Source organism: Mytilus californianus, unplaced genomic scaffold (genome assembly GCF_021869535.1).
Source record: "Mytilus californianus isolate M0D057914Y unplaced genomic scaffold, xbMytCali1.0.p SCAF_7, whole genome shotgun sequence".
NCBI classification, from domain to species: Eukaryota; Metazoa; Mollusca; class Bivalvia; order Mytilida; family Mytilidae; genus Mytilus; species Mytilus californianus.
In genome coordinates this window covers 72,969,599-72,996,750 of record NW_026262723.1, presented here as the reverse complement: position 1 = coordinate 72,996,750, position 27,152 = coordinate 72,969,599, and the positions used below count along the sequence as shown (strand labels likewise).

General features: G+C 31.9%; 1 protein-coding gene across 2 annotated transcripts in view; it reads right to left on the bottom strand.

The window, feature by feature from the left end:
* The window catches only part of LOC127708589 (geranylgeranyl pyrophosphate synthase-like), a 31,359-nt gene that overhangs the window by 2,138 nt on the left and 2,069 nt on the right, over nt 1–27,152 (bottom strand). Inside the window, exons 2-10 of one of the 2 annotated variants that reach the window (XM_052213578.1) lie at nt 22,022–22,090; nt 20,680–20,825; nt 19,411–19,496; nt 18,767–18,813; nt 16,861–16,977; nt 15,314–15,415; nt 14,065–14,125; nt 6,155–6,233; nt 4,387–4,489 (exon numbers count right to left, since the gene is read on the bottom strand). In XM_052213578.1, the coding sequence (XP_052069538.1) occupies nt 4,387–4,489; nt 6,155–6,233; nt 14,065–14,125; nt 15,314–15,415; nt 16,861–16,977; nt 18,767–18,813; nt 19,411–19,496; nt 20,680–20,700 (616 nt within the window). In that variant the 5' untranslated portion in view covers nt 20,701–20,825; nt 22,022–22,090. The remainder of the gene's footprint in view (nt 1–4,386; nt 4,490–6,154; nt 6,234–14,064; nt 14,126–15,313; nt 15,416–16,860; nt 16,978–18,766; nt 18,814–19,410; nt 19,497–20,679; nt 20,826–22,021; nt 22,091–27,152) is intronic. The other variant, XM_052213577.1, reaches the window with a different exon arrangement.

Here is a 27,152-nt window from a genome sequence, read left to right as displayed (position 1 = left end):
CATTATGATAAAAAGTTATTATGTAATTATACTAAAACATTAAATTTCCATCATGTAAAGCATATTAAAGTACTTTATGTAAATACCAATTTTTTAAATACAGTGACCCAAATGACTGAAGATTACTGCATTATGTTACATTTAATATATATATATATATATATATATATATACAAGTCTAAATTGAAAACAAGGTTCAAACCTATGATTGCGTTGGATAAAAACCGCAATTTGTATTCGTGTGCATGCAAAACAAATTTCTTGGTAAAGGGGTCTAAATACAGCACAAACAACATTTTCCAAAAGACCAAAAAAGTGACAAAGTATATTTTAACAAAATGCATTTGACTAGCAGGTCGAACAACGGATGTTCTTAAACCCTGCTGACTGCCATTAGGGATTGCCAAATAAAATGATCACCAGATGTAACAAAATGGATCTTAAATATCAATTTAATATCAAACAGAAAACAATAAACTTGCGGTAAAGATGGTATACCGCAAACAAAAGGTGCAAAAATTAGTACACCATCTCCAGATTTCGACAATTAATGTCTCTTCAGTGATGTTAGAAATCGAAACGGTATTTGGAAGGCCATATAATTTAACTCAATTTAGGATAGACTCTTGAATTTTGAAGAGTCCAAATAGGATGAACGGATCATATAAACCCAAAGGCAAATATAATACAAGCCCAAAGGAAAAGATATAAACAAGTCTAAATTGAAAACAACGTTCAAACCTATGATTGCGTTGGATAAAAACCGCAATTTGTATATGTGTGCATGCAAAACAAATTTCTTGGTAAAGGGGTCTAAATACAGCACAAACAACATTTCCAAAAGATAAAAAAAGTGACAAAGTATATTTTAACAAAACGCATTTGACTAGCAGGTCGAACAACGGATGTTCTTAAACCCTGCTGACTGCCATTGGAGATTGCCAAATAAAATGATCACCAGATGTAACAAAATGGATCTTAAATATTAATTTAATATCAAACAGAAAACAATAAACTTGTGGAAAAGATGGTATACCGCAAACAAAAGGTGCAAAAATTAGTACACCATATCCAGATTTCGGAGAACAAACTGTGTTTTCCTCTGAAGGAATTTAGAATTTATTCGAAAAATACCTATATGGTCTTAATACTCATATGGTTCGGACCGTTAATAACCAAACGAGTATATACTCATATGGAACATTAACATTCTATTTCATTAAAAATTCAGAAATAATTCTCAGGGCTGTTCCTGAAAATACTGTGCCCCCCTTCCCCCCAATGAAGGCATCTTTTTTTTTTAACCCTGACAAATTATGGAAATGTGTTCGATTTTGAAACAACCACTGACAGAATAAGAATAATGTAAAGACTAACACCCATGAAATTGAGAAAAAAAATACTGATAACCTATTACCTACCATCAATAGTATTTTCAGGAACAGATGTTAAGGTATACACTATCTCATGAAGTTTTAATTCATTTTACTGTTGTAAGTATTTTCTAAATGTTTTGCCAAATTTTTTAATATTTTGATAATTCTTTTATTAGGATATCTAGTACTGTTTTCCATTCCCTTGTGCCTTGGTCCTCTGTAATTTGAATTTTAAAACAACAACCCTTTTTGGATTGCTCCTTCACTTAATAACATACTACAAGAGGGCTTGAGTACTGAAAGAACTAGTTTCAACTTCACATGTTTACATGACAGTGTGTGTTAAAATCTGGAATTGTATGTCTTAAATTAGGTCTTAAATTTAATATTTAAAAAAAAGGCAAACTAATATGTATGTGTCAGTTAATCATGAACATACTAGAACTCCAAATTAAATGTATTCTGAGTACAAAAACTGTTGACTGGAGGATGAAATTATATTAAAACATGCCTTGTGACAAAATAAACCTTCATGTCTTTCACAAATATACAAAAACTTCAATTATTCACTTTTTCTGTGTTGATTGGCTTATAGGAGGCGCTAGTGTTTGACAATGGAAAATTACATATTTGAAAAACATTCTTTTTAAGTCATTATATATGCCAATCATATATCAATTCATTTCTTAGTTTCTGAAATGCTGATTTAACTGATGATTTCCATGAAATCCCAAATTTAAGTCCCATTGCAGTCGTTGTGGTGTCTCTGTCATACTTTGATGTAAATGTTCAATCTCAATGTTGTATATTTCACAGCAAATGTGTGTTTTTGCATTACAGTTTTTAAAGTAAAATTTTATTGTGGGTCCTGACTCTATATAAAATTTTTAAGTTATGATAAGTGTGCTTGAAGATATATGAGTTTTTTTCACCAACTTCAAATACCCATAAAAATCATAATTTTCAGTCTTTTCTTTCTGGTTACAAAAAAAAAAAAAGAAGAAAACAACATGTTAAATAATTTCATGCGTCTGAAGTGCTTTTCTGGATTTACCTTCACCAGGAACGCTCAAAGCCTAATATTTGAAAGCCGAGGATGTATAAGTACCGAAACAGTTGAAGAGCTTTATGACAAAAAATACCTAAAAAATTGCCAAATCCATCTAAGGTCAACTTTACCTGAGGGTTTTGAAACCTTAGTTTCTTCATAATTTTAAAATTTATAAACAAGCAATTTTAGAAAGGATTGTTATAAATCATGTCAGTACCCAAGTACTGACTACTGAGCTGATGATACCCTCAGGGACTGATAATCCACCAGCAGAGGTATTGACCCAGTGCTGTAAAAAAATGAAAACAACACGTTAAATAATTTCATGCGTCTGAAGTGTTTTTCTGGATATACCTTCATCAAGCTGAATATTTGAAAGCCGAGGATGTATAGGTACTGAAACAGTTGAAGAGCTTTATGACAAAAAAAAAATGCCTAAAAAATTGCCAAATCCATCTAAGGTCAACTTTGCCTGAGGGAGTGCATCCTGGCAACAAAAAAATAAATTGCTTCAACAAGCGCAGCTGGATACGACTGCAGAGGTCCAACCCTGAACAGTTGGGACAAAAATGGACACAATATTCATGCTTGATACAGGTCTGAATTTGGATTGAAATTAAATGTTTGACACATAATAGGTTTCTGACACAGAATAACTGTAGTCAAAGAACTTAGAATTGGTTATATGATTTAAACTTATATTCAATTTTTTGCTTTTGTGCAATACACCTTGCTGTTGCGAATGCCCCCTCCCCCCCCAAAAAAAATAAAATTTACCCCCCCCCCCCCCTTTTTTTTTGCTTTTGTGCAATATACTATGCTGTTGCAAATTGACCTCCCTCCCCTTGAGTACATTTTTTTTTTCACTCCACCCCTTTTTTTTTGCAAAAGTAAAAATAGTATTTGAAGACATTTTCTTTTTAATTTCTGAAATCTGTAATGAGAAAAAAAAATTGTTCCCCCCCCCCAATTTCTTTTTTACCCCCCTCCAATTTTTTTCTACTCCCCCCCCCCCTCTCCTTTTTCCCCAAAAAAAACTTTCCCTCAAGATATGGTCATTATCTCAATTCAAATTTCCAATGGAGTTTGCAACCATAATTACCCATTTAAATACATCATTAAAGTCTTAAAATAGAAAATGACATACATAATCATGTCTAAAAATAAAATATATCTTTAATCAGCATTTTTATTAGTAACTTCTAAAAATAAATTGACAGCTAATCACCTAAAGACAATTTAAAATTTCTTTATCCATAATTTTAAAGCAGTGTAAGGGAGGTAATCCAAATTTAACATTGTACTTAAAAGTGATTGTCCATTAAAAGGAAACCCTTGTTTTTTCCCCCTTTTTGCACCTAATTCCTAAACGGTTTGAGCCATTACCCCCCCCCCCCCCAAATGCCAATCCTAACCATCCCTTTGTGGTATGGAAACTTGTTGTACAATTTCAGAGAGATCCATACACCGTTCCACAAGTTATTGTCTGCTGAAAACTAGAAAAATACTTATTTGGGCCCCTTTTTTGGCCCCTTATTCCTAAACTGTTAGGACCATAACCCCCAAAATCAATCCCAACCTTCCTTTTGTGGTTATAAACCTTGTGTTTAAATTTCATAGATTTCTATTTACTAATACTAAAGTTATTGTCCGGAAACTAAGTGTCTTCGGACAACGATGACGACGACGACGTGATACCAATATACGACCACAAAAATTGTTTGCGGTCGTATAAAAACAAATTACGACTACAAGATCCTACAGCAGGAAATGGCAATCAAAGTTAACCAGAATTCTTCATCAGCATGAAGAGATGTATATCATGCATGATACACAAGGTAAGGTCAATAAAAGAATTAATGTTTCTTAATGATTAGAATAACATTAAAAAGACTGAGATAACCAAAAAGTGCTATCTCAGATGATCAGAAGAAAATGTAACACATCTGGTAAGGATACTAAGTACTTGATTGTCATGGGGACTGCTTCTGATGGCATGAATAATAGGGAAAGAAAACTTTCCTTCTGTTAAATCTTCACAGTAACTTTTATTTGCTTCATACTGAAATAAAAAACATTTTTAAAAAACATTTAGTAACTTTCTGCATTGATCTTACCGTTTCAGATGTCATTGAATAACTACTAGGAGTGCACATTCTATTGTCATATATTTATGAGAACAACAGATGATTAGCTGTAACAGGCATACCTTTTTTCAATAGATTCAGTCGAACAATGTACCTCCAATTAACAGCATTGACAAAATGAAAAGTAAACACAGATTTCAGTTTTTGCTTGTATTTACATTTAGTGATTGCATTAATCCCTCTTGCAATATTTTTGGTTACCAATGGTTCCACTCTAACTAACAAGATGTACTTTCAGTCTTTGAGCTATTGATCACTAATTATACCCTTACTCAATGTTGTAGTCAAACAGGAAGTGGAACATTGAAGGAACTAAAACATGTCACTTGATAAGGCATAATTGGGTAAAATGTTGGTGCATATATCGAGATGCCATGAGTTATAGTTGCTGAGAAAAAGTCTGACAAAAAACTCAAAAATATGCAGAACCTTTGAAAATTTTTTTTTGCCAAACAGGAAGTAGAACCTTGAAGGATCTAAACACATGATACACAGTCTGGCATAACCAAATAAAGCCAGATCCCATATATCGAGAAGCTATAACTTGTAGTTGCTGACAGAAATGTTTTACAGAGTCAGATGTACAGATTAACTGATAGAGGTAAACCAGTATAACATCCCCTCCTTTGAAGAGGGAATAATGAATCTATATATATATATACAAGTTTAAATTGAAAACAACGTTCAAACCTATGATTGCGTTGGATAAAAACCGCAATTTTTATACGTGTGCATGCAAAACAAATTTCTTGGTAGAGTGGTCTAAATACATATATATATATATATATATGTATCTTGCATTTAACTATGTGATGTAGAACTTGACACTTGTCTATTGTTGAGGACAATATGTAAAACTAGATATATCTCTGCTAGTTTCATTGAGTCGATGACTAAATTGTATGTATTGATGTATAGCCCACACTTCTTTTTAATTATATAACCGGTAAGTACACTGCTAAATGTGATGGCATACTAGCATGTACACTTCATAATTAAATTACAGGTGAAACTTCATGTATCAAAACACTAATTAAGAAATGAGTTTTATCATAAAGACCTGATTAGTGTGACCATGAAAATAAGTTCAAGGTCAATGGATGGTTGCATGAGAAACATATTTCATATAACAATGTACATGTACAAAAGAAAAAATTAGTTGACCTTTTACTACTAGCATGTTTAAATCGGTAAAACAAAATGGACTTGTGATGTTATTGGCAATCATACCACATCTTATTTTGATATTATAATGGTATTGGAAAATGAACCAAAATGAAGAAAATTATCTGCCGGGTGATTTGCTTACAACATATTGTGTAAATAAACAATGTTTGACAATAAATTGTTAAATTTAGTAAGGTTAAACAAAAGAAAAACTGACAGAGGAATTTATAGACCAATAAATAATGGTTCTAGAATGAATGCCTTTTGCAATTCATTATAAGGGCCTTCACTGCTGATGTAACATGCAAAATTTCAGAAAATAAACTTGTTTAATGACAAATGCATATTGTCCTCCAACTCTGTTTGCATATTTAAGTAATTTTGACTTATCTAATATAAACTTTTAGACTTACTTCTTTGGATACTAAATTAGCATAATCATCTCTAATTTGGAAATATAAACCCATACAGTCTAATAAAGGCTTGAAATCACTGGAATAAAAAAGTATGATATATAATAAAAAAAACATTTTTATAGAAAATAAAACTCTTATAACAGCAGAGGCAGATCCAGTGTGTTGTCACTGGGGGAAAGGTGACCCCCCTCCCTGAGATTGTCAAAAATGTTGACCCTATAGAGTATAATTTAAATTTTTATTAATTTACCAATAAGTCTATCACTAATTAAATGCTTGTCTTTCTATTTCCAATACAAACAATTTAACTCGAGGCAAAAAACATGTACCTTGACATGTATTTTTAAAATACAATAAATCACGGACCATTAATTGCTATTTCAGTTCCTTTGATGTGGAGTTGTGCAAATGAAGAGACAAATTTCATTTTTAAACGTTTTTTCTTTCTTTAATCTTATACATTCTTATTTGAATTCAAAAGTTATTTCCAAATATTAATGAACATTAATTTTTAGCTAGTGTGATGCCAAAATACAAATGATTTGTCATTCGTTCTGATTATAATTAACATCTTAAATCATATATCCAACCCTTTATAAATATATTTCAAATATTGACTTTTTTACATGTTTTAAAATTTTTACCTCTTGAATCTTTAATATATATATATATACATGTGATTAAGACTAAATGGTGCGAAATGACTAAATAGATTAAGACTGATGCATGTACATTATGATTTACACTTAGATCTTGATATGATCATTTACCCTTTTGCTAACAGACATCAAACAAAAATGATGATGATCATGATGATGATGAGGGATGACCATTTTATGCCTAAATGGCAACTCAAATGCATATTCAGGTAGAAATGTGGTAATGTGATATGAATATAAACCCTGCTTTGAACTACAATGACAGGTTGGCTTGGATTTTCAATGTGCTAGTTCACAAGGAAACAGTCAACAAGAAGACATGTCACCTTATCTGAACACATCACATAGACTCCAAGCCAATCAGTCTTTGCTATTACTCCTAAATGCTGGGTGGTGAGTGGAGAAGCATCATATTCTTTGGTTTGACCCATCACGGTTCTTAACCTCATCCTCCCTCACTCTAGGCGAGCATGCTACCATAAATAATCAAGCGGTCAAAGACAATAAAATTGGAATCAATTTTGTATACCAAGTGTTACCATTTGTTGTTACTACCTAATTAATATCAATAAAAAACAAGAGGCTGTCAGAGTGACAGCAAACCAGATTTCCTGCAGAGGTCAAACCCTGAACAGTTGAGCAAGTATGGACACTCCATTTAAGCTTAAAACAGCTCTGAATTTGGATTGTGATTGAATATTTGACACAGCATAGGTTTGTGACACAAAAAGAATGTGGTCAAAGAACTGAAAAATTTGAAATTGGAGATTTACCTATTATGGTCAAATATCCCAAATCTAAGTACATTGTTAGAATCAGCATATCAAAGAAACCCAAGAATTCAATTTTTGATGAAATCAAACAAAAGTTGAATTTAACCCTTTGGACCTCATTGTGGACCAATTTGATAAAGGAGCCCAAAATCCAAAATCTCTAAATACATGGTTAGATTCAGCATTTCCAAAAAACCCATAAATTCAATTTTTGTTGAAATCAAACAAAGTTTAATTTTGAACCGTGATTTGGACCAACTTGAAAACAGGGCCCAAAAATCCAATATTTAAATACAGGTTTATATTCAGCATTTGAAAGAACCCTCTGTATATTTAATTTATGTTGAAATGAAACACAGTTTAATGTTATCCATATACTTATTAATTTTCTGTTCAAAGGGAAATAACTCAAACTGAATAAATGATAAACAAATAGTTCTCTAAAATTAGATATGATGTTATATGTTTTCAAATTATAATCAATAAAATTAGATATGATTTAACCACTAAAACATTGTTAGAATCTGCATATCAAAGAACCCAAAGAATTCAATTTTTGATGAAATTAAACCAAAATCAGAAATCTAAGTATATGTTTATTAATAGACAATATAGGCTAAGTTTTTAAAGGAGTTCACTTCATCAAAAAAAAATATATATATATATCATTCAGAAAATTAGTTTATACAGAATAACAAACAAAAGAAAAGAAAAATAAATTGCTTCGCCGAGCGCAGCTGGATACGACCGCAGAGGTCCAACCCTGAACAGTTGGGGCAAAAATGGACACAATATTCGCGCTTGATACAGGTCTGAATTTGGATTGTAATTAAATATTTGACACATAATAGGTTTCTGACACAGAATAACTGTAGTCAGAGAACTTAGAATTAGTTATATGATTTGAATTTATATTCAATTTTTTGCTTTTGTGCAATACACTATGCTGTTGCGAATTAAACCCCCCTCCCCAAAAAAAAAAAAATAAAAAAAATTACCCCCTTTTTTTTTTGCTTTTGTGCAATACCCTATGCTGTTGTGAATTGACCCCACCCCCCCACCCCACCCCCAAAATTTTTTTTTTTTTTAAAGTTTTTTTTAAAAGAAAAAAAAAATCTTTTTAATTTCTGAAAACTGAAATAAGAAAAAATTGTCCCCCCCATCACAATTTCTTTTTTAACTCCCCTCCCAATTTTTATTCACCCCCTCCCCCTTTTCCAAAAAAAAAATTCTTTCCCTCAAGATATGGTCATAATCTCAATTCAAATTTCCAATGGAGTTTGCAACCATAATTACCCATTTAAATACATCATAAAAGTCTTAAAATAGAAAATGACATACATAATCATGGCTAAAATTAATATATTAAATATTCCTTAATCAGCATTTTTAAATAGTAACTTCTAAAATAAATTGACAGCTAATCACCTCAAGACAATACAACATTTCTTTATACATAATTTAAAAGCAGTGTAAGGGAGGTAATCCAACATTGTACTTTTTTTTAATTGTCCATTAACCAGGCAACCCTTGTTTTTCCCCCTTTTTTGCCCCTAATTCCTAAACGGTTTGAGCCATAACTCCCTAAAGCCAATCCTAACCATTCCTTTGTGGTATGGAAACTTGTAGTACAATTTCAGAGAGATCCATACATCGTTCCACAAGTTATTGTCTGGAAACTAGAAAAATGCTTATTTGGGCCCCTTTTTGGCCCCTTATTCCTCAACTGTTAGGACTATAACCCCCAAAATCAATCCCAACCTTCCTTTTGTGGTTATAAACCTTGTGTTTAAATTTCATAAGATTTCTATTTACATTTACTAAAGTTATTATCCGGAAACCAAACGTCATGGGACAACGCTGACGATGCCGCCACCGCCGATGATGACGTGATACCAATATACGACCGCAAAGTGTCATTTATCATTAATTCAATGTCTTTTAAAAATCTATAAAACTTATCTGTAAGTGTTATCAAACTTTATATATATATTTCACCATTTCTGTTCAAAGGGAAATAACTTAATCACATAATAAGTACCACTTTTGACTATTGGAAAGGGATATAACTCAACAATGAGAAAAGCTAAAATCCTGAAAATTGAACTTGACCATTATTTAGTCATAGGAAACAACATATCTAAATTTGAAAAAATTTCGTCAAAGCGTTTTCATGTTAATGAACGGACACTGTTTGACAGCCGCACGTCTGCCCGCCCGCCGTACATCCCCAAATCAATAACAGATTTTTCCTTCGAAAATCCAGTTAAAAATTGAAATATTATGAAAGTTTTGTTTTGGTGACACCCACCCCCTTGAAAAATTTATGGATCCTCCCCTGACCAGTACAATTTAAACATTCAGGTGGTTTATCTGTTCTGTATAGTTCACCATATTTGCAAATATATATTTTAAGGAGGCAGATTAGAATTAAACACTCCATGAGTTACAGAAAACTTCCATAGAGTCTTTCTGACCCATACCACAAATTTCTAAACTGCTTTATCAATGTCAAAAATTTAAGTATAAGTGCTTCAAAGACACAAAAAAATTTCTCTGGGTCAGCCCCAAGAAACAGTAAAAAAAGATACAGAACAATGGACCATTCAGCATGCATTTATAAATTTTAAGATATATAGCACTGTCAATACTGATATAATTAATAAAATGCTTCGCTGGGCGCAGCTTGATACGACCGCAGAGGTCGAACCCTGAACAGTTGGGGCAAGTATGGACACAACATTCAAGCTTGATACAGCTCTGAATTTGGATTGTGATTAAATATTTGACACAGCATAGGTTTCTGACACAGAAAGAATGTGGTCTAAGAACTTGAATTTTTTTAATTTACCTATTATGGTCCAATGTCCAAAATCAAAATACATGGTTAGATTCAGCATATCAAAGAACCCCATATATTCATTTTTTTGTTGAAATCAAACAAAGTTTAATTTTGGACCTCAACTTGGACCAACTTGAAAACTGGGCCCATAATCAAAAATCTAAACACATGTTTAGATTCAGCATATCAAAGAACCCCAAGAATTCAATTTTGTTAAAATCAAACTAAGTTTAATTTTGGACCCTTTGGACCTTAATGTAGACCAATTTAAAAAACAGGACCCAAAATTAAAAATCTAAATACACGGTTAAATTTGGAATATCAAAGAACCCCAATAATTCAATTTTTGATGAAATCAAACAAAGTTTAATTTTGGACCCTTTTGACCTCAATATGAACCAATTTGATAGCAGGGCCCACAAATAAAAAAATCTAAATACATGGTTAGATTCAGCATATCAAAGAACCCCATATATTCAATTTTTGTTGAAATCAAAAAAAGTTTAATTTTGGACCCTTTGGACCTTAATGTAGACCAATTTAAAAAACGGGACCCAAAATTAAAAATCTAACAACATGGTTAGATTTGGCATATCAAAGAACCCCAATAATTCAATTTTTTATGAAATCAAACAAAGTTTAATTTTGGACCCTTTGGACCTTAATGTAGACCAATTTGAAAACTGGACCCAAAATTAAAAATCTAAATACACGGTTAGATTCAGCATAACAAATAAATAAATGTGGTCAAAGATTTTACAAATCTAATGCGCCATACTGTGCAATTAAAGATTACTTCTTGAAATTTTTCAATATTTGAAATTTGAAAAAAAAAATAATATTTGAAGAATAATTCTTTTTAATTTCTGAAATCTGAAATGAGAAAAAATTGACCCCCCACAATTTCTTTTTAACCCCCCCCCCCTTTGCTTCCCCAAAAAAATTCTTTCCCTCAAGATATGGTCATAATCTCAATTCAAATTTCCAATGGAGTTTGCAACCATAATTACCCATTTAAATTTACCATAGTGCTAACTTAATCTATTTTATATTAGAATTTAAAATATAGTGTCAAATCTTTCATATGGATTTTTTTGTAAAAAAAAAAAGATGCAACATTTGCAGATATTTTTACTGGTCTTCCTTTATAAATATGCATTTCTTTAAACATAATTTAAAAGCAGTGTAAGGGAAGTAACCAAAACGTAGTATTTGGATTACCTCCCTTACACTGTTTTAAATTATCTTAATTGTTCATTAACCATTACTTTATACATAATTTAAAAGCAGTGTAAGGGAGATAATTTCAATGATGTATTTGATTTATCTCCCTTACACTGCTTTAAATTATGTTTTGTACTAAAGTATTTGTCCATTAACCAGGACAATCTTGTTTTTCCCCCTTTTTTGCCCCTAATTCCTAAACGGTTTGAGCCATAACCCCCCAAAGCAAATGCTAACCATCCCTTTGTGGTATGGAAACTTGTAGTATAATTTCAGAGTGATCCATACACCGTTCCACAGTTATTGTCTTGAAACTAGAAAATGCTTATTTTTGGCCCCTTTTTGGCCCCTAATTCCTTAACTGTTGGTACCATAACCCCCCAAATCAATCCCCACCTTCCTTTTGTGGTATTGAACCTTATGGTAAAATTTCCAAGAGATCCATTCACTTAAACTAAAGTTAGAGTGGGAAAACCAATGTGTCTTCGGACGACGACGACGCCAACGTCATACCAATATACCACCACAAAAATTTTTTGCGGTTGTATAAAAATTAGTTAAAAACAAAAATTCATGATTATGTTTATCACCTGAATAATTTAAGTATCTGTCCAAAGCCATGAGCCTATAACTGTTAGGTCTTCAAGTTCTAGATTTTTTTGCATTTTTTATTTCAGATTTAAGTTAGTCCATCATTTGTCTTTTCGAAATTATTCACATTTGGCTTTCTGAAGGCCATTGGTAGTACTTAACAAACATGTCTTCTGTTTGACCTGTAGATGTAAAGATTCCTTAGATTTTTGGTGGATATTTGTCTCAATGAAAATCATATCATATCTCATGCATTGTTTTCATTCAATGAAAATTCTTGGAAAACAGTACATATACATAATATTAAGGTCCAGTTCAGTAATACCTACAAAACTAAGAAGCTTATTGCTAATGAAAACAAATTGAACTGTAATGATATTCTTGCTATTCAGTAGAAAGGAAAATGATAGCTGTAATCAGATAGAGAACTTAATATAAGTCTATAAAGCAAGGACCTGGAAATTTTTTCACACAATTTCGGTCATTTTGAGATGACTTGAAAGTTCTGTTCTTTTTTTTTAAACTGTCCAAATTATTCACACTAGATTCATGGCATCAACGAACTTGTATTGACTGGTTTCATCGCATTTACTTCAAGAAGTTTCTTACCGTTTTTCTAAAAAAAGTTCAAGAATGATTTATGGAATGCAACAGTTTAAACTCAAATGATTTTAATGACTAAAAACATTAAATTTCTCAGGAAATGCTCAAGCGTCTTTCGATTTTGAAGACAAAATAAAAACAGGAATTTTCAAGTTAATACATAATTACGAGTGAATCCGGATTTATTTACAGGATTCGTTCTGTTTATCAAATAACAGGAAATCATCGTATTTTTAATTTTACTACCTGTAAAAGTGTTTGAATATATCTGACAATAGTTTCACTCATTTAATTTAGCATGAGATCGTTTTGCATTTTACGATTACCGTATCTTGTCTTGTGAAGACAATTTCACGCATGCATATTACATAGTAAATAAAGCACATGTTTGAATCGTGAAAAATTACTTTTTCCAACGTACATTTAATAAAAATTTTAACTTTTAAATCAGAATTTGTGATTGTCTTTACTGAAAAGTTCTTAAATAATGAAGTTAGTTGTAATGGAATAGAATTTCTTTAATAATATTAGTTCTGAGTTTGATCACAACTGTCAGGTTCAAATGACACAGGTAAAAAATGTGATTAGCAATCATTAGCCAATATCTCCCGGAGCCATTACTATGGTTATTAGGAGGGCATTGAGGATTATCATACTATACTGGAGTGGCAGTTTATTACCAGAAAAGCATTTCAAAACAAAATTCAGTGAAAAATGGCGATTAAGAAACTTGATCTCAATGAAATGACTCAAATTATTTCTTTTAAAAAATAAAATTTGACATAAATCCCAATCTGACGTTAAGGACAAATAGCTTTGTCATGACTGGCAAATATGACCGTTTCTGAACACTTGCTATGAAGCATATAAAAAGGTAATAAATTAAAGGTAATTTAGTATTTAAAATCTGACTAGGATTTCAAACTTTACATAAATCAATGAAGCATAAAATATAGGGCATAGCTTGTTTACTTTTACTATGCAAGTCACAAATTATTTACATTAATTAATATAACTTAACCATGAAATGATAGTTAAGTTGGCCTGCTTTTGATATGGGATTCAACTTCAGTACAAGACAATAATGCATGCAAAATTAGATTTATGATTCATTGGTATGGATGGGATGTTCACACAGATATTGAGACATGGGGCACATTAATGGTTCCCAAGATCTCCTTTTTTAAAGTAAATATACTTTTGCACTACACATACCTTTTGCATTCACTAAATAACTGCATTAATCTTACAGCTAGTCCAAATAAACCACCAGTTTCTGAAATAAATACTCCAAATTTAATTTAATATATCATAATTAATTTGATTTGAAGATTAAATATGTCAGAATGAATTAATTGAACAAATTTTAAGTCAATAAAAAGTGAAAATGACCTTAATTCTCTCTCTTATACTTAATCTCATCACATACTCAACATTGTTCAAAAATATAACAAGAATAAGATCACTATCTGCAGTGCTAGCCTTCTCTATTATATACATTTTATACAGACAGCACAATCTTAATTGCACAAATGGGGGGCCTCGGTGGCCGAGTGGTCTAAGTAGTTACTACTGTAATCACTAGCCAGTCAACACTGAGGTTGTGAGTTTGAACCCCGCTCGTGCGGGTGCACTCGACTCCAATCTTAATTGACTAGGATTGTCAGTTTTCCTATCGAAGGTCGGTGGTTTTTCTCCGGGCGCTCCGGCTTCCTCCACCAATAAAAACTGGCCGCCACGTAATAGCCCAAAAGCGGTGCTTAAAAGTGGCATTAAAACACCAAAAAATAAATAAATAAATAATTGCACAAATGCATTCCAATGATTGACATCCTGTTTGCAAAAGACTTGCCTTGGTAAAAAATATGTAATATTGATTGGATTGAATATTTATAGTGATTACTTTAATATCTACAATTGATAAAACCTGTTTAACATTTTTTTTTCAGTATTCTTCAACATTTCAACACCAAACAAAAATGCACAAATCAGAGGTAAGTGATATTACATAATGAAATAAAACCAAAGTGCTTGTGAGTATTCTATGGTAAAGATTGCATTGATTTTGCAATGTGAACTTACAACTTGAACCTTTTTTTTTTTAGAACAGATAGATTCATACATCATGCACAACTTTTTAATAAAATAGTTTTCTTGACAAGTATGGTTATTCACATACACATCATTTTGTAACTTGAATTTCTGAGTATATATCTAATATTAATCCTTTGCTTGACATGGGCATGAATATGATCTAAAGAATGTCCACCTCACTGAATAATGGTGGTAGAACTCTTAAAAGTAGATATGAGGCTTAGGAAATATAGCTATCAAGCCAGTGGCACAAGGGTTTTAATTGCAATTCATGCAATCTTTCCCCCAAAAATGGTGTCTCTGTAATAACAGATCATATATTGTAACGTAAGATAATGCAAACTTAATATTCTTAACTAAAATGACTTACTTCTTATAACCATAGTGTTATACTCCTCCTCAGTAGGACATACTACAGAATCCCTCCAATATATATCCATACCCTGTCCTCTATGTAGCTCTAATAACTGCTCTGAAAAAAAGCCAATACTCTTGAAAATACATAATTTTAGTTGCCTTTATTAAGTCTGTATAAATATTCCTGTTCTTTCATAATAGAGTAATTTTGAATTTATATATGGTGAACCAACACCTTAAGTGGTAATCGTGCGCTTGGGTAATAGTGGGTGGATACCGAAAGGTATTCACAGTTTTCTTTCACTAGATAAGTAAATAAAACGATAATAAAGACAGCACCACCCATCAAATACTGCATGGTAAGAGTTTATTCTGGTCGACCTTTTGCCACACTAGCATTGTACCTAACCACCACCCAGCATGAACGATAATCCAGACCATTTAAAATGTTCTCAATCCTTTCCCAAAATTACCAGATTCGAGGAAAAAAAGAAGGAGAGATTTGGAAACCGAAGCAACCACAGAAAAATACACATTAGGAGCAGTCCATTACTGAAGATTAACATACAATACATAAGTACACAAAGTCAAAATTATTTGGAATACCAGACAATCCACTTAGAGAAAAGAGGAAGAAACCAGAAACGAAATGAACCACAGGAACCACAAAACATATTTATGAAGAAAATCTTGATCCATGGACACTTTATTAACAAAGTAAATATTAACAAATCTACCAAGATCTTCAATTCCCAAAATTTGTGGCAAAATCTTACACTTTATACCATTCCCAAATGCAGGTGAATTAAAAGTTGACATGCCAGACATTGCAAATTAAATCTAAGTCAGTACAGCAAGTGTTAATATTAAAAAATGTCTGCCTATGTCAAGAAACCTTTTTGAATCAATTGATCTTACATTGACGAAACTAAATCATTTTCAAACTTGGTGATAAAGATAACTTTTTAGTTGTAAAAATAAACCTTGGAAATAAAACTTCAAATGAACATTAATCCAGTCAAGTTTGGTATAGATTGGCAACACAATATCAGAGATAAAGATAAAAATGTAATTTGTCATAGGTTTCAATTAAAATAAATCTACATGACATTACAGCTGCAATGCATGGTGTCATCAAATCAGCATATAAAGACAAATCTTTTAAATAAACTCTTAATCACTATACAGTTTTGTAAAGATTTGTCAAAGTGGGAAAAAAAAAATGAAAAATGACATATCTGAGCCACGAAGTACACTGGTGGCAATGCATTTTTTTATTGAGAATCATACATAATTCCTGCAAAGTTTAGTCCAGTTTAATCTATTAGTTTCAGGGGCAATAAGAAAATAAGACACATGATTATGCTTCATTTGTGCATATGATCCTGATCTATTGTTTGTACAGCTCTTATCCAATGAAATTTCAATTATATCCTTAAACACAATAAATCAATTTAACTTGAATATCTTTTAAAAGTGCAATGGTAATTTCAATATCATATGAAACTATATGAATAGACGTGTTCTATACTGTTCTATACAAACAGATGGGATATTAACCTGTAAATACTTTGGTTGCTTCAGGATGTTCTAACATTAAAACTTTCTGTAGACCCAAGAAATAGATGTAGTTTGCAGAGTTTATTGTATGTGCTACTCCATATATGGAATGTGCCACTGAAAAAGATAAATAGTCATGGTATAAAGTTTTAAATATGATATTTCTTAGCTTTTTGAAAGTGTAAATCCCAACTCATTATCGTAACCAGTTGAAAAATATAATAAGAACACAGTAAAATTTAATTCAAAAGGATTTTATAATTCAATAACTTTTTCATCAGAGATACCTGTAAAACTACGACATGGAAAAGGATGCTAATTAATACTGTATCAATCAATGTTTACATTTACTTAAATTAAACTCAAAACTGATGACGGTAATGATATTGGGTTAAGTTGCAATAAGTCAGCTAGCTTAGCCATGATATGTGCCTGGCCGAAGTAAAACACATTTGTACTAGGATTGTTGTACCTTTCTGTTAATTGTCCAATTGCTTAAAAATTGGTGCTAATATTCCAATTTCCAGTTGTTCTTTAGGTAGACAATATTTCGTTTTTAGGTAGGCCAAGTTTGGATGAAAACATTGATGAAAAAATCTCTTGATTTTCAACGAAAAAATGTAATTTCACTAAAACATGATAAAATTGTCTTTAATTAATAAAACATCCCTTTCCCAAGTAACAAAATATTTATTCTATTCTTATGTAATCAGATGCATATAAAAATAAATGGGGAATGTGTCCATGGGGCACAGATGATGACCCCGCTTGCATATCATATAAAGTTATAAAGGGACATAACTGAAAAACTGTAAAAGTAACGCTACCCAAATTTGTACTTGATCTGAGTTTTGTGGTAATAAGCATTGTGTATAAGTTTCATAACATTTGGTTGAAGCAAACCTAAGTTAGAGAACGGAAATGAAAAATTCAGCAATTTTTCAATTTGTACAAGGGCATAACTCTAGAACAGTACAAGTCACACCTCCAAAATTCAAATTTTATCTGTATTTCATGCTTATAAGCATTGTGTATAAGTTTCATAAAATTTGGTTGAGGCAAACTTAAGTTAGATAAGAAACAAAAAAATCAGCAATTTTTCAATTTGAACAGGGGAATAACTCTAGAACAGTAAAAGTGACACCTCCAAAATTCCAACTTGATCTGTATTTTGTGGTTATAAGCATTGTGTATAAGTTTCATAAAATTTGGTTGAGGCAAATTTAAGTAAGAGAATGGAAACGAAAAATTCAGCATCGGTTAAAGTGACACCACCAAAATTAAAACTTGATCTGTATTTTATGGTAATAAGCATTGTATATAAGTTTCATAACATTTGGTTGAGGCAAACTAGAAACGAAAAATTCAGCAATTTTTCCATTTGTAAACGGGCATAACTCTAGAACAGTTAAAGTGACACCACCAAATTTCAACTTGATCTATGTTTTGTGGTAATAAGCATTGTGTATAAGTTTCATAACATTTGGTTGAGGTAAACTTAAGTTAGAGAATGGAAACCAACTTTGGGATGTACGTACATACGTACGTATGGACAGACAGACAATGACAGACAAACAAGGGTAAAACTTAATGCCCTCTCCGCTACGGTGGGGGCATAAAAATGGTGCTCACTTATTTTCATTAGGTAACTTGACCAAATACTTAAAATTAACATTGATTAAAGAGTTGTAAATTCAGAAATTATTGTGTGCATTTATTATTGCGATTTTTGTGGAAAAGAACAAAATGCAAGATTAATTATTGGGATTTCAGGAAAATATTCATACAATTATATTTATCTGATATCAGAATGCAAGATCTACTTATTGCGATACTCACTCAGTCACATTATTCACATTTATAAAACCCAAACAATAATTTCTGAATTTACAGTAATTTATTTTACCTGGTATACCCCTCCTCAGTTTGGAATTATCTTCAATGTCATCTATCCTATGGAAAACAAATAAAAGAAAGCACACTCAACAGTCAGTTTTATCGTGAGGTATATTCTATAGATAATGAAAATTTCACATGATTTGCAAATCTACTGTGTGATAATTTTTTTATGAAAATAAGAACATACAGAGTGAGGTGTTGATGGTTGGAGTGTGGTTTGTTGTACTGTACAGTATTTTTGGTAATTTGTGTTATTCTTGTTATGTATAATATATGGTGTACTTTAAAGCCGCAACCCTGTATAAACATCATTGATAAGAAAGAAATGTGCTCCTTTTTTTAAAATGTATAACTGTTTATGACATCATGAAAGAATACATTGTTTCTATTGCTATTGCAAATTTAAAATTACAAATATTGGTTTTTTTTCTATAAACAAACACACAGAAAACTTTGAAATAAAAATTATTTTGTTTATATTTAGTAGTAATTTAAAGATGTTTTCACTCATGTTTCATTCATTTTCTTTTTCTAAAAAATCAATAAATCACCTAAGACATGCACTTATTTAAAAGATCACCAAGCATATTACAAGACAATTTTTTTTTTACGAAAGAGGGACTTAAAAACAGATCGGTTTAATGTACTCACAATAAACTAGCATTATGTAACATCTGTGTAACTTCTCCAACTATCTGCAGTTTGTCTTGTGGTATATTCAACCAACAGTTAAATGCCTGCAAAAAAAGTGTAAACAAAAATACTTATCCAATGCATGTATACACAACAGAAACTCTTGAAAAAATGTCTCCAGATGAAATAGTAACCAGACATCAACAATAAACAATGCTGCATTATTTATGTAACAAATTCACATGCATTTACTTTTTAAAATATCATTTTAGGTGAAATTAGATATTTTTTTCATTTTGCTTAACGAGAAAATTTTAAATAATGAATAAGTTAGGCATCGATCATTGTGTGAAACTTCTGACTCAATTCTTTCCACTGAAACCAATTAATGAGTAATGTTTCCACTGCTTTATTGAAAAGAAACAGGTGCAACTGTGAACTAGTTCTCACTAAGGATACCCCTGCTTTATGAATTAAATAAAACAGGAAGTTGATGAGCGATGAATCTAAAAACTGATAATCAGGTAAAGCATGTTCATATGAAGCCTGATAACAAATTTCAGGAGTCTCTTCATTGAAGTACCCTAGAAAATATGACAAAATTTCATACATTTGCCATTATGTGATACTAGAATATATAAGTATTCCATAAACAGCAAGTTTAGAATCAATAAATCTGAAACTGCATCACACTGTATAGCATGTTCACATGAAGACTGATAACCAATTTCAAGACGCTCTGATTTGTATATGTAGTTCCTAAGAAAAATGCGACAGAAATTTCATAGGACAGACATACAGATGAATGGACAGATTGTTTTTCCGTTTGAATGGTTTTACACTAGTAATTTTTGGGGCCCTTTATAGCTTGCTGTTCGGTGAGAGCCAAGGCTCTGTGTTGAAGTCTGTACTTTGACCTATAATGGTTTACTTTTATAAACTTTGACTTGGATGGAGAGTTGTCTAATTGGCACTCATACCACATCTTCTTATATCTAGCAGGGGATATAAAAACTGTTTCCATGAAATGCCAAAATTCACAAGGATCAAAGACTTGAATCTGAACTGCATGGATCACACCACCTTGAGGTATATTTATAAAATGCCAAATAGTTAAGATGAGTCAAAAGACACACATATTTATGAAAATATTTTTTTTTTATCTTTCTGATAGACACAATTTTTTTTTCTGTAGTCTGCTACCTAAAAAAACTCATAGTACCAAAGTTATAAATGCTGTTTATATGGGAAATTTGGTAAAGATAACTTTACACTATGAAACCTCACTTTCAAATTTTGGGCAACCATTGATGCTTGTATTCCTTGTGGTGAAGTATGTAGTTGTTTATTCTTAAATGCAACAGTGAGTCCTGAAGACAAACCCTTATGGTCAAATGTAGGCCTAGGTCAACCATACTGATACTTAGCTGTAACTGAAAATTACAAAAAAACCTACAAAAAAGCTCTATATCTGTTTGGAAAACTGAAAACTGAACAGAAAATTCTTTATTTTTTATTTCTATTTAAATCGAAACGACACGAATGGCCTACTTGCAAAAAAAGCTTGAAACCATTTTTAGGAGTGGAAATTTGAGAAGAAAAGTCTGTAACTGAATTTTCACGAAATTTTCAAAATGAATTTAAGTCCAAAGCCCGTAATTTCTGAACAAATCAGCAGAGTGGAACAAAATGTAAACCTGATCAGTAACTCATTATGGTATACTAACATACTAAAAATCAGCTCAATATGTGAAGGCGTTTAGAAAAAAAGTCTGTATAACTTATTTTCATAAAATTTTCGAAGCCATTAATTTCGGCAAAAATCAGGCAAAAAATCAGCGGAGCAGAAACCAAACCTAAATTCGATCTGTAACTCATAATAGAAGACTCAAAGTCTGTATAACCATTATTTTCAAGAAATTTTCAAAGACAAACCCCATAATTTATGCAAAATTCAGCAGAGTGGAACCAAAGGCAATCTCAATCTGTAACTCATCATAGTAGACTCATTTACTAAAAATCAGTTCAAAATGTGAAGGCATTTAGGAAAAAAGTCTGTATAACTGTTTGTTGCTGAATGACGGAATGACAGAAGAGCGGAGTGACAGAATGACAGAATAGCGGAGTGACAGAATGACAGATAAGAGTAACACTATATGGCCCTACCACTTTGTGGTGGGGCCATATAAATTGACAATAGCTCATACTGGTTCTTTTGGCCAGGTGAGCTAAAATGAATTGAGAAGGGTGGGGCTTGAGACAACATTCTCAAGAACAGACTTGAATGTACCCAAGTAACAATGTTTTTATAACTGTTCTACATATGTACATCTTGCCAGTTCATGTTGTTGTGTTGCTCAATCATCCGAGTTTCTGTTTGTTTTGTGAACTGTTGTCTTTCTCTTTTTTCATAGTGTTGTTTGTCTTTCTTCATGTTTTTTTTGTACTCATTGGTATTTTTATTAGATAACTGTTTGCAAATATTCTCTTTACAAATATAACATGCATTCATCGGCTGTTGTCTGCTCTTTGGTTGGGTTTTTGTCTCTTTGACATATTCCCCATTTCCATTCTCAATTTTATTCATGTATTAATGTACAATGTATACCATCATACTAAATGTACTTACAGCTGCTAGTTTAGTACGAACTTGTTTTCCTGGAATCTGACATATATACTTATATGGTTCTCGTAGCATCTGTAAAAAAAATTGGTCTTTGTACTTGGTTCATGTAGGTATGAATAATTTTAATTACAATGTCTGAACGTTGAGTTAAAAATAAGCTCCAATATGTTTGCACCAACAAAGCATAATTAGCTAATTTCCGAGACCTATAATCATGATAATTGACTTACAGAAAGAAACTTGTACAACAGGCAATATGAATTAATGCTGAAATGAGGGAGATGAAAGTGAGAGCAACAATTATAATTTTCAACTACCCAGATATCAATGTTAGTCTAAGCTGTCATCATACTTTTACAAATATGGTACTTGGAATTCTCCATCAGAAGACCAGTTTTTGGACAAGGTCAAAATGCACTTTAAAAGAAAAAATACCTTAAGACTCCACCTCATTTTATTTTTTACTGTAATAAGCAGTAGTTTGTCCTGTACATTGCAAAAACATTGTTGTTTTTTTTGTTTATGAAAACTGGAGTACCCCAGCCAAATGATACGTTGTTTTAGCAGCATATAAATAGTTCATTATTTCATGTAAATGAATTCATTTAGAATTGAACTGCAAGATGGGTGCATTTCTTGGGATTGTGTTAGCTTTAAATATGTTGATATATATATATGTAGGACTCTAAAGTGCGATGGGGATCTAAAACGCGATGGTCACGCTAAAGTGCGATGGTCTACGCTAAAGTGCGATGGTTTGATACGCTAAAGTGCGATGGTCTGTGCTTTTTAATGGAACACGCTAAAGTCCGATGCCTCAATACGCTAAAGTGCATTTTTCTGCGAAAGTGTGTTTGTTCGCAAAAGTATGCGTTTGCAACGTAAGTAGCATTACGACGTTACAAGCTGTTTGTATACAAACAAAAATGGACATGCCGGTAATCAAGAGTGTGTGTCCAGATGAAGGGTTTTTACTAGAAAAGAAAGAAGAGAGAAACAAATAATCCCAATCCAGAACATTTTTGGTCGGTGGTGGAAGAGGTTTATTTGATTTGTAAAAAGAAATTTGAACAAAACACCTGGGTGCCGAAAAAATAAAGGAGGAACTAAATTTACAAATGGGAGAAACAAGTATTTGAAAGTATTTAGCCAACTTCATGTATGATGACGATATTTGTTCATTGTACCACAGAAGGGGAAGGTGTATACCGTAAAAGAGATTGAAAACGGCAAGATACACCAAGTGTCAAAGTATTTGATTCGTCCAAATTTAATTTAGAAACTCCTTCTATGTTTGTAATGCCATGTCAAATACTTGCGTGAAATAAAGTCTACTTTTTTACTTTCTAAGTGAATTATTCTATAAAACAAATGTTCAAATCTGTTAAAGAGATTGATATACTTCTACTAGACAGTAACCTAACGACCAGATGTGTAATATCATAATATGATTGCCAATGAGACACCTCTCATCCAAGACCAAATATAATTAATGTAAGCAACTATAGGTTACATCCGGCTTTAGCGTAGAGCCTTGGCTCACTGCTCATATCAAGCTATATATAGGGCCACACAATGATCAGATTAAAACAATTAAAAAGAGAAAGACAACGGCCTGAGTTATAAATCAAAAATTAATCGAAAAACTAATAGGAACACGGCAACAAAGAAAACCATTGCCAGAACCACATTCCGGTTACATGCACCATCGCACTTTAGCGTGTTAAACCAACGCACTTTAGCGTGTTATATACCATCGCACTTTAGCGTGTCATCTCATCGCACTTAAAAAAACAAACAACCATCGCACTTTAGAGTCTGACACCATCGCACTTTAGCGTAGACCATCGCACTTTAGCGTGACCATCGCACTTTAGAGTACCATCGCACTTTAGAGTCCTACATATATATAAGGTTTAAATGGTTTGAATTGCTTAGCATTAGCTACGAGATACAAAAAAAATTAAAATATGATTTTTTTTTGTTCAATGAAAGTGAAATAATGAAATAATAATTCAGTTTTAGCAGCCAGTTTGGTTCAATTTTGTAAAAATAAGCTAAGAAACATCGCTGATGAATTATTCACTTGCAAGTGAATAATTCGACCTCCTTGAATCCGTATTCATGTGACCTTCAACTTAACCCCTTAGCTAGAAATGGGTTATGCATAAACTAGGCATGTTCAGCTATTAAAAGGAAAAGCATGTCAACATTGAAAGTGAAACAAGAGTAAACCATTTGGTTGACTGATTCAAGTTCCACAAAAACTCATTCTTATACAGGTAAAAATGATGATTAACATATCGTTTTAACCTATAATATGAAATTAAACTGACCTAGAAAAATACAATTGCATGAGTTCACTATCTATTTATATCTATATCTATGTTAATATCGGGTTATAACTTATATGACCGTCGGCAGTCTTAGGAGGTCACCATAATGGTTAATTAGATCACTTCTACACTAAAATACACACGAAATGCTGATACATATTATCGAGTCTATACATCATAAATTATTCATTTAAGACTTTTTAAAAATTTGAATATACGTTTTAGTGTTATAAATCAAAGATGAGAATTTGAGTGAAATCGATGAATATGAATTTGACAGCTAATGCCCCTTTAAGTTTTAAATGCTTATTCTAAGTTATTCGTCATAAGATTTTATAAGAAAACAAACTGAGTTTTTATTGGAAACCTATGTGAGAATTACGTTGAAAATCTATGTAAAAACTGTTAACAGATTAATAACATGCTGTCATGTCCATCTTCTTTGTTTTCAAGAATATATCATACATGTCATAATTCTGATGTTTAATTAAATAATCCTTGACTAATAAAACATACACGGAAAATTAAAGAATGCATTCCTTTGTTGAATGTTTACACCAATAATGATGTCATACATGTATATGAGTTGCACTATAGTATGTCCAAGTCGAACATTGAGAACCTTATCCGTATAATTTCCTTAAACATTTTCAACAAAAATTGTGCAAAACATTAGCAAATTTATACATGTTTTGTTGAGGTTTTAAACAAGAAGTAAAATGTATATTATTTCCAAATGGAGCATACATTTTTGTAAATGGTACATGGGTAGATTTGGGTCTATGGCTTACAAAAATCTTATTTCTAGTTTTTGGATCTTCAGGATTTTTCATAAAATGTCATAAGGCAATATACAATTTCCCATGAATTTGTATCTTAAAGAAACCAAGACAATATGTGAAATTCACATGACGTACCTTTTCCATCGAATATTTGTTTTTTATTCAATGAAAATAATTATAACAATTAACAAAATTATCAAATATACACCAAATTTTATTGCATAAATAAGACAAAAGTGCAAATGCTGAAATGTCTCGCCTGCTTTACTGACCATTGATTTTATGTTGAAAGTCTTAAAGATAAAGGTTTTAATAAAAGCATAACAGAAACTTTACAATTTTAAAGATCTATGACAATGAGGTCAAGGTCAGATAAATCATGTCAGGCAGACATGTATAGTTGACCTATTGCGTATGCTAATTGAAAAACAGACCAAAACACAAAAACTTAACATTGACTAATGAACCATGAAAATGAGGTCAAGGTCAGATTATACCTGCCAGACAAACATGTGCACCTTACAATCATTCCATACACAAAATATAGCTGACCAATTGCTATAAGTATTTGAAAAACAGACCAAAACACAAAAACTTAATATTGACCATTGAACCATAAAAATAAGGTCAAGGTCAGATGATACCTGCCAGACAGACATGTACATCTTACAATACTTCCACACATCAAATATAGTTCACCTATTGCTTATGATACTTGAAAAACAGACAAAAACACAAAAACTTAACATTGACCAATGAACCATAAACATGAGGTCAAGGTCAGATGGTGCCCCCGCTTGCAAATAACATTATAAAGGGACATAACTCAAGAATGGTAAAAGTAACGCTACCCAAATTCGTACTTGATCCAAGTTTTGTGGTAATATGCATTGTGTATAAGATTCATAACATTTGGTTGAGACAAATTTAAGTTAGAGAACTAAATTGAAAAATTCAGCAATTTTACATTTGTAAAGGGACATAACTCTAGAACGGTAAAAGTGACAACCACCAAAATTCAAACTTGATCTGTGTTTTGTGGTAATAAGCATTGTGTATAAGATTCATAACATTTGGTTGAGGAAAACTTAAGTTAGAGAATGGAAACCAACTTTGGGATGTACGTACATACGTACGTATGGACAGACAGACAATGACAGACAAACAAGGGTAAAACTTAATGCCCTCTCCGCTACGGTGTTAGAGAACGGAAACGAAAAATTCAGCAATTTTTCCATTTGGAAAGGGCATAACTCTAGAAAGGTATAAATGACGCCACCCAAATTCAAATTTGATCTGTGTTTTGTGGTAATAAGCATTGTGTATAAGTTTCCTAACATTTGAGGCAAACTAATGTTAGAGAATGGAAACCAATTTTGGGATGTACGGACAAGGGTAAAACTTAATGCCCACTCCGCTACGGTGGGGGCATAAAAACTGACCAAAACACAAAAACTTAACATTTACCAATGAACCATGAAAATGAGGTCAATGTCAGATGATACCTGCCAGACAGACATGTAAACCTTACAATCATTCCATACACCACATATAGTTGACCTACTACTTATAGTATTTGAGAAACAAACCTAATCACGTAACTTTAACCTTGATCACTGATCGATGATATGAGGTCGAGGTCAGGTGAACTCTGTCTGACTGACATGTAGATATTACAAGGAACACATATAACAAATATGGCTATCCTATTACTCAAACTAAGTGGGAAATTGAGAAAAACTTTAAAAAAGATTTCAAGCAGTTGCTGAACAATGAAAATGAGGTCAAGGACAATGGATATGTGACAGACGGAAACTTTGTAACATAAGGTATCTGCATACAATGAATGAAGCATCCAGGTGCTCTACCTTCTGAAATATAAAGCTTTATACAAAATTTTACATGGCAGCCACCACCAGATAGTAACACCTATATCAGTATATCTCCCAAGGCAAGACAAATATCATTTGTTCTTTTTTCAAATAATCTTAAAACAATATTTTGTATTTCCTTGAT